General features: G+C 40.8%; 1 protein-coding gene and 1 long non-coding RNA gene across 2 annotated transcripts in view; one reads left to right on the top strand and one right to left on the bottom strand.

The window, feature by feature from the left end:
• Positions 1-5,072, top strand: part of BFSP2 (beaded filament structural protein 2) — a gene marked incomplete at its 5' end in the record, with an annotated part of 51,004 nt that extends 45,932 nt beyond the window's left edge. Inside the window, 3 exons of the mRNA XM_084619376.1 lie at positions 305-436; positions 1,588-1,808; positions 4,966-5,072. Of these exons, the coding sequence (XP_084475502.1) occupies positions 305-436; positions 1,588-1,808; positions 4,966-4,969 (357 nt within the window). The 3' untranslated portion in view covers positions 4,970-5,072. The remainder of the gene's footprint in view (positions 1-304; positions 437-1,587; positions 1,809-4,965) is intronic.
• The window catches only part of LOC311515896, a 104,404-nt gene that overhangs the window by 86,615 nt on the left and 3,791 nt on the right, over positions 1-13,998 (bottom strand). The gene's annotated exons all lie outside the window — the stretch shown is intronic.

Here is a 13,998-nt window from a genome sequence, read left to right as displayed (position 1 = left end):
TCTAATGTATTTGTATGAACACTAAGCACCATGCTGACAGGAATATATGTATGTATCCTTGGATACATGTATGCATAGACCAATTTTACAATACATATACAGAAAATGTGGTGGTTATGCTCTTAAAAGTATCCAAAACTGTTAAAGGAATGTAAAATATAAATGACAGATTTAAAATCTGAGTAGCCCCAAATTGCAAAAGACTACTTTCATTATTGGATGGAAGGAATGTAAATTATTTTATTATTATTATTATTATTATTAATAAAGAATTTTGTGACTGACAACTATTACCTGTTGTCAGCAAGCCACAGAATCAGCACCTGCTGTACAAACCCAAGAGGAAGAACTGGTGGAATCCCTGAGAACAGAGTTCCATGAAACAGCCTGCAAAATACAGAGTCTGCAAGCAGAGACTGAATCTTTAAGAACTCTGGTAAGTAGCTATCGATTTAGAACTGGTGTACACTCACTGGAATATACTCAAAATTCAGTATGCTTTTCTAGGGCATATTCTCATCTTGATGCGCCTGGTGAGAATAAATCCCTATATGCCTGCACTCCCATTGATTAAACTGGTGTTGTGGGTGCCCAGCACTGATAAAAATCAGGCTCTGAAATTTTATCCCTCAACACTTGTTAACATTTGTAAACCTCAATGAGATTACTGGGTACATAGTGTTATAGAGCACAACATATTATTAAGCAATTTTTAGTGCCTTGTAACCAGATAAACCAACGGTTTGCGAACTTTTTGAGCTGAGCACCCCCTTTGAGTTATAATTTTGGTTGTACCCCCACAACTCAGACAAAAATAGATACATGAAAAAGTATGCTTGATAGCCTTCTAATAAACCTAACAAAGGCCTTAACACAACTTGAAGTAAATTACCTACACCTGTAAGCTTGAAATACACAGATACTTAGCAATGGCACAGCCAAGGCTTCCTCAGAAGCAAGCTGCTTCTACTTTGCAGCCAGGCAGTGCTGCTAGGGCAGGGCCAATACCTGCCCCTCTGCCCCTCCCCTCTTGGGTTTTCAGGGTGTGGGGGGAAGAGCCTGAGAAGGTCTCTGGGAGTGGAGCCAGGGCTGGGCATGGAGGCTGCCACAAGCAGAAATCTGCACAGCCTCAGCGGATGTTGAACCTGACCCACAGGCTGGGTGGCCCACTGAGGTGGGTTGGGGGTGGAGCTAATGCTCCCTCCCCACCCCCCCATGGGGGCTGGTCCAAGCTCCGCTGTGGGGGGCTGGCACAAGCCACCTGGCGTCACCACTTGCCCTCCCACAAAGTTCCTCCATGCTCCTGTAGGGGGGACAAGCCCCACAGTTTGAAAAACTCTGAGATAGCCTCAGACAAAACAGTTCATCAGTCCACATTGCCACAATGCACAGATACAATACAAATATCTAATGAACAGAACGCCCAGTATATTGGGGTCTCCATTTCAGCAGATTCAAATGCAAAGGGTTAGGGCGGTTTCAAATTTCCCACACAAACCATTCACCGAGGTCTAGCTGAAACACTACTACAAAGATTATCTGAAGTTATGACTCTGTTCTGAGTGTTATAATTAATGTTTCATGTAGAAAAGGGGTCTGGAGAACTCATTGTATGACGCTAAGCACTGGCATGACATTGAACTTCAGAACCTAGGCTCTGTCATTACCAAGCTAGAGGCAGAGGTGCGAGAAATCAGAGCAGAAACTGAGCAGCAGCAGAGGGATCGTGAAACTCTGCTGTCCAACAAAATACAGCTGGAGAAGGATATCGCTGCATATCACTGTCTTCTGGATGCAGAAGAAAGAAGGTATTTCTTTTTAAAATGGAGAGTATGTCATGAACACAGAACTTGTGAATAACATGAATAATAACCTTGTGCACTGTGGGTACGCGCTGAGATCCCCAGAGACAACAGAACTGGCATGGTCCACTGAGAAGTGTGCATAGGTAGCTAGATTTGAAGAAGCTGTACAGGGGATGTACACCTCAAATCCAACTCTGCATAGGTTCCTAGTGCTTTGCATTAGGTGCCAGTAGTGAGAGAGCAGGGCAGGGGAGGAGTAGACCAGGGCCAGTGGATCAATGAGCCTTCATTTCCCAAAGCACTGAGACGTAAGAGATAAAGAAACTGTGACAGCCTCAAAGCTACACTAACTGCTGTAAAGCAGCTGTGAAGCTGCTTCATATGTTGGGAACATGATTCCCTTCCTTAGACTCCCCTCCCACCCAGTATAAAGACCAGCCACTCAGGCTGGGCTCTTGGGGAAGGCCTCATCCTCTCTACAGAACAGAAAACATGATTTAGGCCATGATCCAGTAAAATACTTGAACACATTTACTTTTAAGCATGAGTAGTCCCATTGAAGTCAACAGGATTATTCACATGCTTAAAAGGTCAGCACCTGCTTACATACTTTGCTAGACAGTGGCATGGCTACAATGGTGAAAGTGGTGCAGTCACTCCAGGGCCAACGACGCTATGGGGGCCTAAACAGACAGAGTAGCGTTACAGCACTTCATTTGGTACACAGAGTCTCAACACCACTCACTCAAATTAGGCCGTCAGATGGAGGGGCAGTCAGGCCAAATTTGAGTGGCATTACAACAGGGCATGCAGGGTTGCAGTGCTGTTCAGATTTGGCCCAACTGCCCCTCTGTCACGACAGGGGACAGCCGGGCCACATTTAGCGGCCTTACAACTTGGTACATGGGATTGCAGGCAACACCACTCAGATCTGATCCAGCCACACCTCCATCATGACAGAGGGGCAGTTGGGGCAAACCAGATCAGCACTGCAACTCCAGTGTGCACTCTCACAATGCCACTCTTCACTCAGATTTGGCCTGTGTTGTGTGCACGTGGGGTGGGCGATAAGAGTGAGCAGAACCACTGGGACTGGGAGGAGCCACCCTAGTCCAAGAGAGGAACACAGCACTGAGCCACGGCTGGGTCAATGAGTGGCCAGGAAAGTCCCAGAGGCGGTGGATGACAGGGCGAGTTGTTGGTGAGCTATGGGGTGAGGTGGAGAGTGTTGGCGGGGGGCACCAGGATGAGGGGTTGGGGACAAGTGGAGGATGGTGGGGTGAACTGTAGGGGGATTGGGTGATGTTGGAGAGTGGTGGGCTATGTTGGGAGCTATGGCCCAGAGTCTGGAAGGGGCCCCCTACCCTTGTCTTGCACCAGGGTGATCTGGGTTAGTGATTAATGTTTAAACTATGTTCTAATATTTATCAAGGGTAACATTTGTTTCTTTAAGTTGATTGTTTCTTGCTTTACTATCAAATATACCATATTTTCCATCACTGAAGAAAATACTGTTTCAAATTCTGGTTCAGAATACATGGACTATATTCTGCTCTCAACTGAGGAGTAACTGAGCGCCCCTGCAATTCAGCAAAAGTACTTAAGCATATGCTTAGTTATAAGTGTGTGCTTAAGTGCATTGCTGAACAGAAACAAGCTTAAACGCTTTGTTGAATTGTGGGGGTCTAAGCTGAATTTGGCCCATTATCTATATCTTTTGTGGACAAAAATAATCCACTCTTTTTCTTTGAACAATTTTCCTCTGGAGAAAAAATTCTAAATTCATTTCAAGTGTTTTTGCATTTGCTTCTGGGAGATCTCTAATCATCAGAATTAGCCACAGAGCCTACAAGAACTCATGTCCTCCCCCCTCACATTCCAAATCAAAGTTTTCTGTCAACAGGCCCTCATTAAAATGGTTTGCTTTTCAGACAGCATAATCTCCTGCCTAATAGAAAATACTTTGGTGCTAGTCAGGTCTTGATCCTCCATATATAGAAGACCCAATTTCACAACTGTAATTGGCTTCTGAGTGGGCTGTAAGATAGCAACAAGGTGAGCAAATGCACCTTGTGAAAATGCTGAAGAAAGTAAAAGTAAAAAAAATTAAATTTCTGCTGATTTTCATTCCAAGTTTTGTGGGAAAGTGTTGAAACATACATTGAAATTTCCAGTTTACACTAATCATCAGAATGCCCAGTATCAGCTATTGCACAGAACCTACCTACTGTCTTATGAACAATATAATGGAGCAAACTGATCATGATAAACACAGGTACTGCAATTCTGTTCTAAGCTCTTTCAAACAAATGCAGTGGGATTGTACATTCAAACAGCTAACTACGTCCAAAGCTCTGCAGGATGCTTGTAATGATCTTCCAACTAAAACAACTGATTCCCTCCTGTTTTCTTTTTAGAGTTGCAAGACTTTCTATTGCAGCCTAGTGGTGTAATTCCCATGTTTCTTTGAGGTAAAATTCACCTATGTGCAGAGAGCCAGAAAAAGACCTGTACACTTCTGACGTGCCATTTCGGTACTTAGAGAAAGGGGACTTAAGTAGTCTACAGACCTTATTCTGGCCCTCTGTATAGAGGAGAATTTCACTTATGTGAGGGGAGATGTGTGGGAGTGAAGACAGAGAAAGAGGCCTGAGCCACAAAGTTTGGATGGAGAATTAAATTTCAGTAAAGTTACATGTGTGTTGGGCATGAATTTTGGTCCATGTTGATCTCTAATAAATACACATACTACCTTTCCTGGTCCAAATCTTCAAAAGTGCTTATATACAAATGAAAATGCTTTACATATTAATACATTTTAAAAGATGAATGTATAGCAATGGTAGAATTTTAATAACGATCAAAATGTTCTCAAAGAGCAGGAATAAAGTTACTGGGTGAAATTCACCACCATGCACTGAAGTGATGCACAAACTTTAAGAAGGTCCTCTGTGAAGGGCTAAATTTCACTCATTGTGAGGTAAATTAATAGACTAAGTGAAACTGTGTTGTCAGTTACTGAAGGTATAATCCTACTGAAGCCAATGGCATTTCACCAGTGGATGTGAAAGTAGAATTTGGTCCAACAATTTCCCCTTTCCTCCTATTACTTGCTCTAACCAGCAAAAATAATAATTATTCTTTTTTTTTAAACTTTCAGTTGATTTTGAAATTCCCTGTCCACAGAAGACAATGTTGGAATTCAAAGCAAAAGATGATGTCACTGACAAAAATGTTTGTAGAAACCACAAACCCATCAAAGCAGCCTGCTTTATTCAGTTTGATTTAACAATCTAAGTAGGTTGTAGCTTGAACAACTTTATTAGAGTCTCTTCCTCATGTGTATGCTTTGCTGACAGATGTCAAGTTAGCCATGGTGTTAAAATTATAATAATAAAAATAAATAATTCATTGCAATTGTTTGATTTTTTTTAAATCATTCTCCAATACTTTTCAGTGCTGCTGAAAGGTACTAGATTAACAGCAAAGGTCCTCTTTTTATTCACAAAGTTTATTCATCTCTTTTTGCAATACAAATACTTTACTATTAGACTATTCTCCCACTATGCAAATTGTACAAAATGTATTTTTACTGCAATGAATGGAAACTGCAGGTTTCCATGTTGCTTCACAAGAACTTGGACTCATTAGTGTGAAATTTAATTTGCACTAATAAACCTGAGGTTGATAAAGCATGAAATTAACTTGATGCAATTAGTTTTACAGTAGGTAAAACTTGGGCAGCAGAAATACCAAGCTTCCCTACATCGCTCTGAAAACATACCTTAGTTCTCTTCCAGAAGAAACTTCACCTAAGACAAAACAGGGTAACTAATTTTCAATGTGCCTTCAATTTTTGGCCTTTCTGCTGAGCTTGCTAACATGAGTGGTAATTAGTGCAAGCATAGTGGTACATTTTGTAATATGACCACCTTGCAGCAATTGGGGCTAGATCACTAACTTTTCTCATATGCCACTAGTCACCCATCAATTGCATGGACTGACCTGGAGCATATTTGAACTGGCGCTTGTGACAAAGCAATCTGCATACTATTGCCAATCACCTCTACTATTTAGTCTTCCTTTTTATATTTTAATATTCTCATTTTATTGTATTTGTAATATTGTTATATACTCTGTAAAATGTTCAAGCAGTTACTATTTAATCAGAGAAATATAAAAGTTTGGCCTCACTCCTGCAAACCCTTATGCATATGATGAACTTTTATTTGTGAGAGTAATCCCTTCATATAAGTAAAGCTAAACACATATGTTTTTGCTGGATCAGGGCTTTACAATATAAACAACTAGATAAGAAATAAATGCTTGGCACATATCTGCTTCGGGATATTTTGATATACATCATTACATGAAATCAAAGGTTGCTAAGACATTTAAAGAGTCACAATCTGAAGACGTTTTTCTTTTTTTAATTAAAAAAAAACAAAGCTACAAAGACCCTTAAATGGATGAGAAAAACAAACTAACTCCAGGTTTATTATACTTCATCAGCAGTGATGCCAGCCTTAATACCCTGTTAATGTGTTTCTCTCAACACTATCTTAACCTTTCCTCTATACCAACCCCCTAGGCATACAACATCCTTCCTGAGATAGTCCATAAAACAACCTCTCCTCATTTAATCTCTCATTAGGACCCTGTCAGGGTTCCTTCCCCACTCTGAACTCTGGAGTACAGATGTGGGGACCCACATGCAAGACCCCCTAAGCTTATTTTTACCAGCTTAGGTTAAAAACTTTCCCAAGGCACAAATTCCACCTTGTCCTTGAACAGTATGCTGCCACCACCAAGTGAGTTGGACAAAGAATCAGGGAAAGGACCACTTGGAGTTCCTGTTCCCCCAAAATATCCCCCCCAAGCCCTTACAACCCCTTTCCTGGGGAGGCTTGAGAATAATATCCTAACCAATTGGTTACAAAGTGAACACAGACCCAAACCCCTGGATCTTTGGACACTAAAATAAAAAATAAATTAAAAAAAAAATCAGTTCTTAAAAGAAGAATTTTATTTAAAAAAAAAAAAAAAGGTAAAAATCCCCTCTGTAAAATCAGGTTGGAAGATAACTTTACAGGGTAACAAAAGATGCACAAAACACAGAGGAACCCCCTCTAGCCTTAGTTTCAAAGTTACAACAAAACAGGGACAAACCTCCCTCCAGCAAAGGGAAAATTCACAAGTTGAGAAAACAAAGATAAACTAATACGCCTTGCCTGGCTGTACTTACAATTTCTGTAATATGAGAGAGTGGTTCAGAATGGTTTGGAGGACATGAATTGATGTCCAGTCCCTCTTAGTCCCAAGAGCGAACAAACACAGAAACAAAAAGCCCAAAACAAAGCCTCTCCCCCGGAACAGATTTGAAAGTATCTTTTGTCCCCATTGGTTCTTTTGGTCAGATGCCAACCAGGTTATTTGAGCTTCTTAACCCCTTACAGGTAAGGACGAATTTTGGGCTACCCTTATGGTTATGACAGACCCATTTCAACTGTGACGCCTATAAGATTTTGGTCAAGAAATAGCTAGATAGAGGAGTATATGGGAAATAACTATATGCCTCATTAAACGCAACAGAAAAGGGCTTGTATGTGTGGGCAGCGCATAAACCCCCCGTTTGTGGAGGCTAGCCCCCTACCCCTTTTTGCCCGAGGCCCTGCCTCTGCCCCCCTCTTGCCCTCCAGGGCCAGAGGAGCCCTGAGCCCCGCACTGCAGCTGGAGGAGCCCTGGCTGGCCCGCCCAAGCCGCCCTGAGCCCTGCCCAAGCTGCCCCAAACTCCAGCCAAGCCTCCCCACCCAAACCCCAGCTGCCCAGAGGAGCCCCAAGCACCAGCCATGGCCCCAGCCTCCATTACACACTGCCCATGCTTGTATGTTGTATCCATTTCACGTGACATTCATATATTCCTTTTCTTATTAGATTGTAAAATCTTCAGAAAAGGGACTGTGTCTTCCTATATGTTTGTACAGCACCCCGGAAATTGTGTGTGCTGCTACAGTATAAATAATTATACACAAACTGGTGCACAGCAGATCAGATGGAATGTGTCCACTGTTTGACTTAAAATGGATATTGTCCTGGATTGGTTTTGACTTCAACAAATAACAGTAGAGAAAACAAGCATAGCATGAATCCTTAAGGTATAAGAGCTATCAAACAGGCCAGTTGTCAAGCAAAGACCAAGAGCAAATCAAAGTTGTTTCTCAACTTGAGATTCAGTGAGTTTCCAAGTTTGATAGAGTCTCTCTGCAATATAAGGAAGAAGACTGAATTTACAAGTCACTTTTGCGTTTTCATATACCAGACTATTTCTAGGGTGAGGGTGGCAGTTGCCTTTTATGTACTATAATTACAGTGAGCAGCTGCTTTAAATCATTAAATGAATAATCTGTTGGCAGGAAGGATATATCATACTGGTGCTACTAATTCTTGGAACATTTTCTTGATGTTTCTAATGATGCTTCATTAACAGGTATGAAAAAGCACCCTCAACTACCCTGATGTGAACCTATTTTTGTAAACTTCACTGTCAGAGATAACCCGTGTGAATTTATGAGTTTATAGCCACATTCTGACAAGCAAGATCCTGGGTCTTCTACTTTAATTTATTTTAAGAGTATTTTATGTGAAATAGGGAATCTTCCAGAGGTCTTTTTTTCAATGTGGACTTGGATTTTAGGTTCAAAAGATCTGGCATATCTTGGATCTGGTTTTGAATTGTAATGTAAAATATAAATTATTTTTCCAATAAGATCTTTTTTCTTTGGAATTGCAACAGTTTCTTGAAAAACATCTGTGTTCTACCTTCCTCAACTTTAATACTTAGAGTCAGGGTTCTCCCAGTTTTTTTTGTTGAACTTCCTGTGACCCTCTCTTCCCTTAGTAAAGACCAAGAGCTAATCAAAGTAGTCTCCCAGATATGTGACATGTAGTACAACTGGCTCTTTTAAACAAAGTTCTTTCCTATGAAGTGCATTAGAAAACAGTTAGTTTTATCCAGGAATACAGTATCTACAGTATTTTTATGGTGTTCATCACCAGCGTATCTGAGTACCATACAAATAATAATGAATTATTCTCACAATACAAGTGGTTTATAGGGAATATTTAGAAATGGGGAACTGACGCTCAGGCAAATTAAAGGGAAAATTTTCAAAACTGTCTGCTGACTTTGGCTTCTTGAATGTCCAGGTCACCTGGGTCACAACCCAGGTCACTTTTGCCCCAACTCTCCATTCTAGCAATTGTTATGTTAGATACAGACCTACATTTTTCAACTAGGATGTGTTTCAAACTGTTTTTTTTAAAGAACCATTCTTTCCATTAACTTTCCCATTTTCAACTTTACTTTTATTGCAGTTTCCACCATATGGTCTAGTGTAAAATCCTAATGTGAAAATCTGAGCACATCAGTGTTATTAGTGGATTGATTTTACAGTCTTTTACTAAAAAAGAATGTTAAAAAATCCCTAGAAAATTTCAAACTATAATTGTGTAATTACCCTCCTCAAAAAACTTTAGACCTTAACAAAACACATTTATCCATCATTAAGTACATTCTGATGATTCATGGCTAGGAGGAACGAGCAAGAAAACTTTTTCCTTCCAACTGTGAGGGTCTGAAATTGTATCAAACACCTAATAGCCAGAGGCTGATACGAAGGATGAAGCCCTCAAACAGATTCAAATGACAATCCTGGCAGGAATCCCAGTAAATTACTACCTCCGAACAGCTGTGAGGGACTTCACTAGGGCATTGCCCTTGGATCTTGCTAGTGCTCTGTCTTCCTGATATTTTTGTTTGTTTGTTTTAAATAGACTCTGTCTAGTACATATAGTCCTCTGGTTAGTAGTTGCTGTCTGGCAAAGTGTTCAAGCTCCATCTATTGTGTGCCTTTGATCTGGGAGTATCCAAGCAGTTTACTAAAGTATTATCATCATTTCACAAAGAGATGAGACGAAAACAGAAAGCTAAGGATGCGGAAACAGTATGGTTTTATTGTTAACACAGGAATAGGAGTCTCGAGATGGTAGGTCTATTCTCAGTTCTTACAGAGACATTGGGTATGTTTATACTGCAAAGAAAAACCCATGGCTGGCCCCATCACTAGGGTGACCAGATATCCCGATTTTATAGGGAGAGTCCCGATTTTTGGGTCTTTTTCTTATATAGGCTCCTATTATCCCCCATCCCTGTCCCGATTTTTCACACTTAATGTCTGGTTACCCATGTCTACCCATGACAGCCAACTTGAGCTCAGGCTATGGGCCTGTTTCACTGCTATGTAGTCTTCCAGGTTCAGGCTGGAGCCTGGGGTCTAGGTCCCTGTGGGTAAGTATAGTATATGACAGTAAAGCATAATCCATTCCATCCTAGCATCTTGGCCTCAACAGATTATGCCTTAGTAAAGTGGTGCTACTGTTTTCTTTGGTTTCTGCTGAGTCAGTTCCAGATTTAAGAGCTGAAACAGCTATCAGTACCATGCTCCTAACAAGTATTAAATCTGTAATCAAGAGAGGACCATTCCACAGCCTTATGATATTGTGTTTGCAAGAGATGAATGACACAAAAGAAGCAGAAAGGCATTAGGTTCACATTAGCCCTGGTAACAGAGTGGAGTTGTTTATCGATAATTGCCTAATGAAAAACTGTTGTCGGGTAAATGATCTACATTTCTGTATCTCAGGATCAGGTGCAGCACTTTCTTTAGTGGCAATATGGAAGACAATACCAGTTTATCTACCAAGATAGTTAAAGGAAAACATGCTGTATGGAAACTGATTGCCAGCTTGGATCATTTCACTGTTGAATCTGCAAGTCATTGCACAGTGCACTGCAGGATGTGCAAGCTCACTATGAGTAAAAGTGAAAGTAGTGCATTGGCACAAGTAAGTTCAAGCAGCAGGTCTATTACTCCACACTGAGCAGTTAGGTGTCAAGCTCTTGCATAGTCTCTCTATTCCTTGCAAACAGACAAGGTGTTGGGGGGGGGGGGTGAGAAGCATGGATGCACCTGGGGAGCAATGGACTTCAGGATGATCTAATAAGTTATTTAGCTACTTGTTCCCTGATTAGACCTTACACCTACCTACAAGACGCACATAATTTGGCAGCCTTTCAACACTGCTCTAAATATCAGAGATTCCCCAGTGCTCCCTTGTTCTGCTCATAATTTTTAACCTATACAACCCTTAGCACCTGCCCTGCACAGGATCAAGCCATCTAAGCTAAGCACACAGATTGTCAATGCTAATAATATATAGAAATATAAAAGCAGCATCGTATAATACATACACAAGGATAACTGTGACAAATCTTAGAAACTAGTTAGAAAGTCTCAGCAGCAATGGCTTTGTTACTTAATATAAAGTTGGCAGCTAAGGGTATAACTGCAAAGAATTTCACTAGGAAAGAGGAAGAGATACTTGATCTCTGAGATGCTGAGAGGGAGAAAAAGAGTGACAGAAATAGCTTGACAGTCTCCTGACTCTAAAAATGTAAGGATTTGATTCTTTGGCTTAAACCACAGCAAACTGTTAGCACAAAATTTTTTACTAATATTGTAGGGCTGTTATACAAACTGTAGACTAGATATGATTTGTACCTTTCAATTTTCTCTCAGTTTTCTATTTAAAAATGCCTCTGGAGATATTTTTAGTGCTACTGTCACTTGAGTATCTGTTGCAAATCATTCTTGATCAAAAGGAACACATGTTTTCGACCTCTCATGGGAGAAGGAAATAGGACAAAAGGTACCTGGTCGAAGGGTACTTGGCCAACGGCATGAGCTGGAAAAGTCCACACTTCCATAAGCTGCTGCCAAGATGCTGACTACAGTCAATAAGGAGTATGGAGAAAGCCTGGTAACAGTGAAGAGTGACAGTAATAGGAGACCATGCAGCAAATTCTGGGGTGGTTTGGCTTTCTACAATTATGTAGGTAGCCACAGATTTTAAGCCTTAAAACACCTAACTCACCCAGGTACTAGACTGAGAGTCTAAAGAGTGATATAAGGCCAAATCATACAGTCCTTGCGCATTTGCCTGAGGAGTTCTCCACAAGCAGATCGGCCTCCTTCTGTGCAGAAGGGGACTCAGCTGTTCCCATGACCCTGTTACCCAGTGGCCTGTGATGGGATGTTAGATGGGGTGGGATCTGAGTTACTACAGAGAATTCTTTCCTGGGTATCAGGCTGGTGAATCTTGCCCATATGCTCAAGGTTCAGCTGATCGCCATATTTGGGGTCAGGAAGGCATTTTCCTACAGGGCAGATTGGAAGAGGCGCTGGAGGTTTTTCGCCTTCCTCTGTAGCATGGGGCACGGGTCACTTGCCGGAGGATTCTCTGCACCTTGAAGTCTTTAAACCATGATTCGAGAACTTCAATAGCTCAGACATAGGTGAGAGGTTTATCGCAGGAGTGGGTGGGTGAGATTCGGTGGCCTGCATCGTGCAGGACGTGTCATCAGACTAGATGATCATAATGGTCCCTTCTGATCTTAATGTCTATGAAACTGTGGGAAAAAAAAAAACCTACCACCCTGATTCAGTAGTGCTTTCTCTGTGGTTCAGGGTCCACGTTGAGAAAAGGGGTGATGAGTAGGTAGGCTGGAGGGAAGCGTGGTTAAGTTGGGGGTGATACACAGTTTCCCCAGACTGCATTATCTTTTCCACATTGCCCACAGTGTGTTCCAAGCACTACATGGCCAAGGATCCAAGGGTGAGGAGTGAAGCTTGCAGGGGGAAACCTCTGCTTCCCTCCATGGAATGACATGGAGAACTCTCTGCAAAGGATTCTTCAGGAAGATTTTTCTTCCCCCAAACCCTGTCCCACAGCTCTTAACACTAAAGAGAACAATCTGCCTCCTGGGAATGTGCTTGTTAAGTTCTTCGTGGCTACCCTTAGATTCTGCCAACATCAGCAATAACCTTGTTTATTTTGCCACAGATATTTTAGAATGCAGGCTGGGATACATTTTGCACATTAATTTTAATAAAACAAAAACCATCTTACAATGAGCATGCATCTGCATTAAGGCAAAAATTTAGGTGAACACACATGACTGAAATTCAAATAAAATAAGTTAATTGTTCAAAAAACAAAGAATATGAATATTTGCCGGTATAGATGTGTGTAATACACTGTTTATAATGGCTACATTTTTCTGCCATCTTGTAATCTTTAGGGCCCAGGACCTGCTATTATCTGCAGCCACATGGACCTATTTATAACTACTACTGTGAAACTGAATATGAACACACATTTCTGCCAGTCAGGGAGATGTACATTTCTAAAATATTGTATTAATAAATGTACTTCTCTTGGGCTTCCACAATTATGTACTAGAATTTATAAACAGATTTATCATATTTAATATCTACTATTTGCATGCATAAGTAACTCATAGAAGAGAATCAGGTAAAAATTTTATGTTTGGTTGCCTGGAGTAAGGACCCAGTCCAACTCCCACTGAAGTCAGTAAGTCTTCAACTTCAATCAGAACTGGACTGGACCCTAAATGACAGGGAAGAATTTGGTCCTTACTCCTTACAGTGTAGTTCAGGACTGAAACTATTTCTGTCTGTGCTACTAAAGTGCCCTATGACCTTGGGCAGTCACTTAACTTTTCTATACCTCAGTTTCCTTTCTTTAATATGGCAATGACACTTCTCTTTATTCAAGAATTTTGAGACTTATGGACGGAAAGCACTAAGTGGAAGTAGTATTTTAATCCATCAAGGCAAAAATCTATCCAACACTATCTTCCAAAGTTTGGGAATACATAATTTTACTCTAAGAAAAAAATATCCAGGTTATAAAATGGCACTAAAAATAGGAAATATAAATATTGCTACCAATATTTGACAGATAATTTTGGTTCTGGTTAGCACGTGAGCAGCAGATACTTCTGGTTATGGCAGACTAATAAACGTACCATACAGTAAGAATTTTACATGATTAAAAGTGCACCATTTTAAGGTTTATCTCCATTGCTGATAGTTTTATCCTGGTCTTCAAAATGTGTTGAGTCCCAAAACATATGACATCTCATTCTTATTTATTTCCACCTCTTAATTTGTCCATTGGAGGCCGAACTTTTTAGTATCAGTGTCCCTGCATTTTTTCACAAAAATAGGTATTTCCTAAAGAGCAGGCCTGTGTGCAGTACACATTTTGT

This window comes from Lepidochelys olivacea, assembly GCF_965140295.1.
Source record: "Lepidochelys olivacea isolate rLepOli2 genome assembly, chromosome: 2".
NCBI classification, from domain to species: domain Eukaryota; kingdom Metazoa; phylum Chordata; order Testudines; family Cheloniidae; genus Lepidochelys; species Lepidochelys olivacea.
The sequence above is the reverse complement of the archived record's forward strand: the minus strand, read 5'-3'. Positions and strand labels throughout refer to the sequence as shown.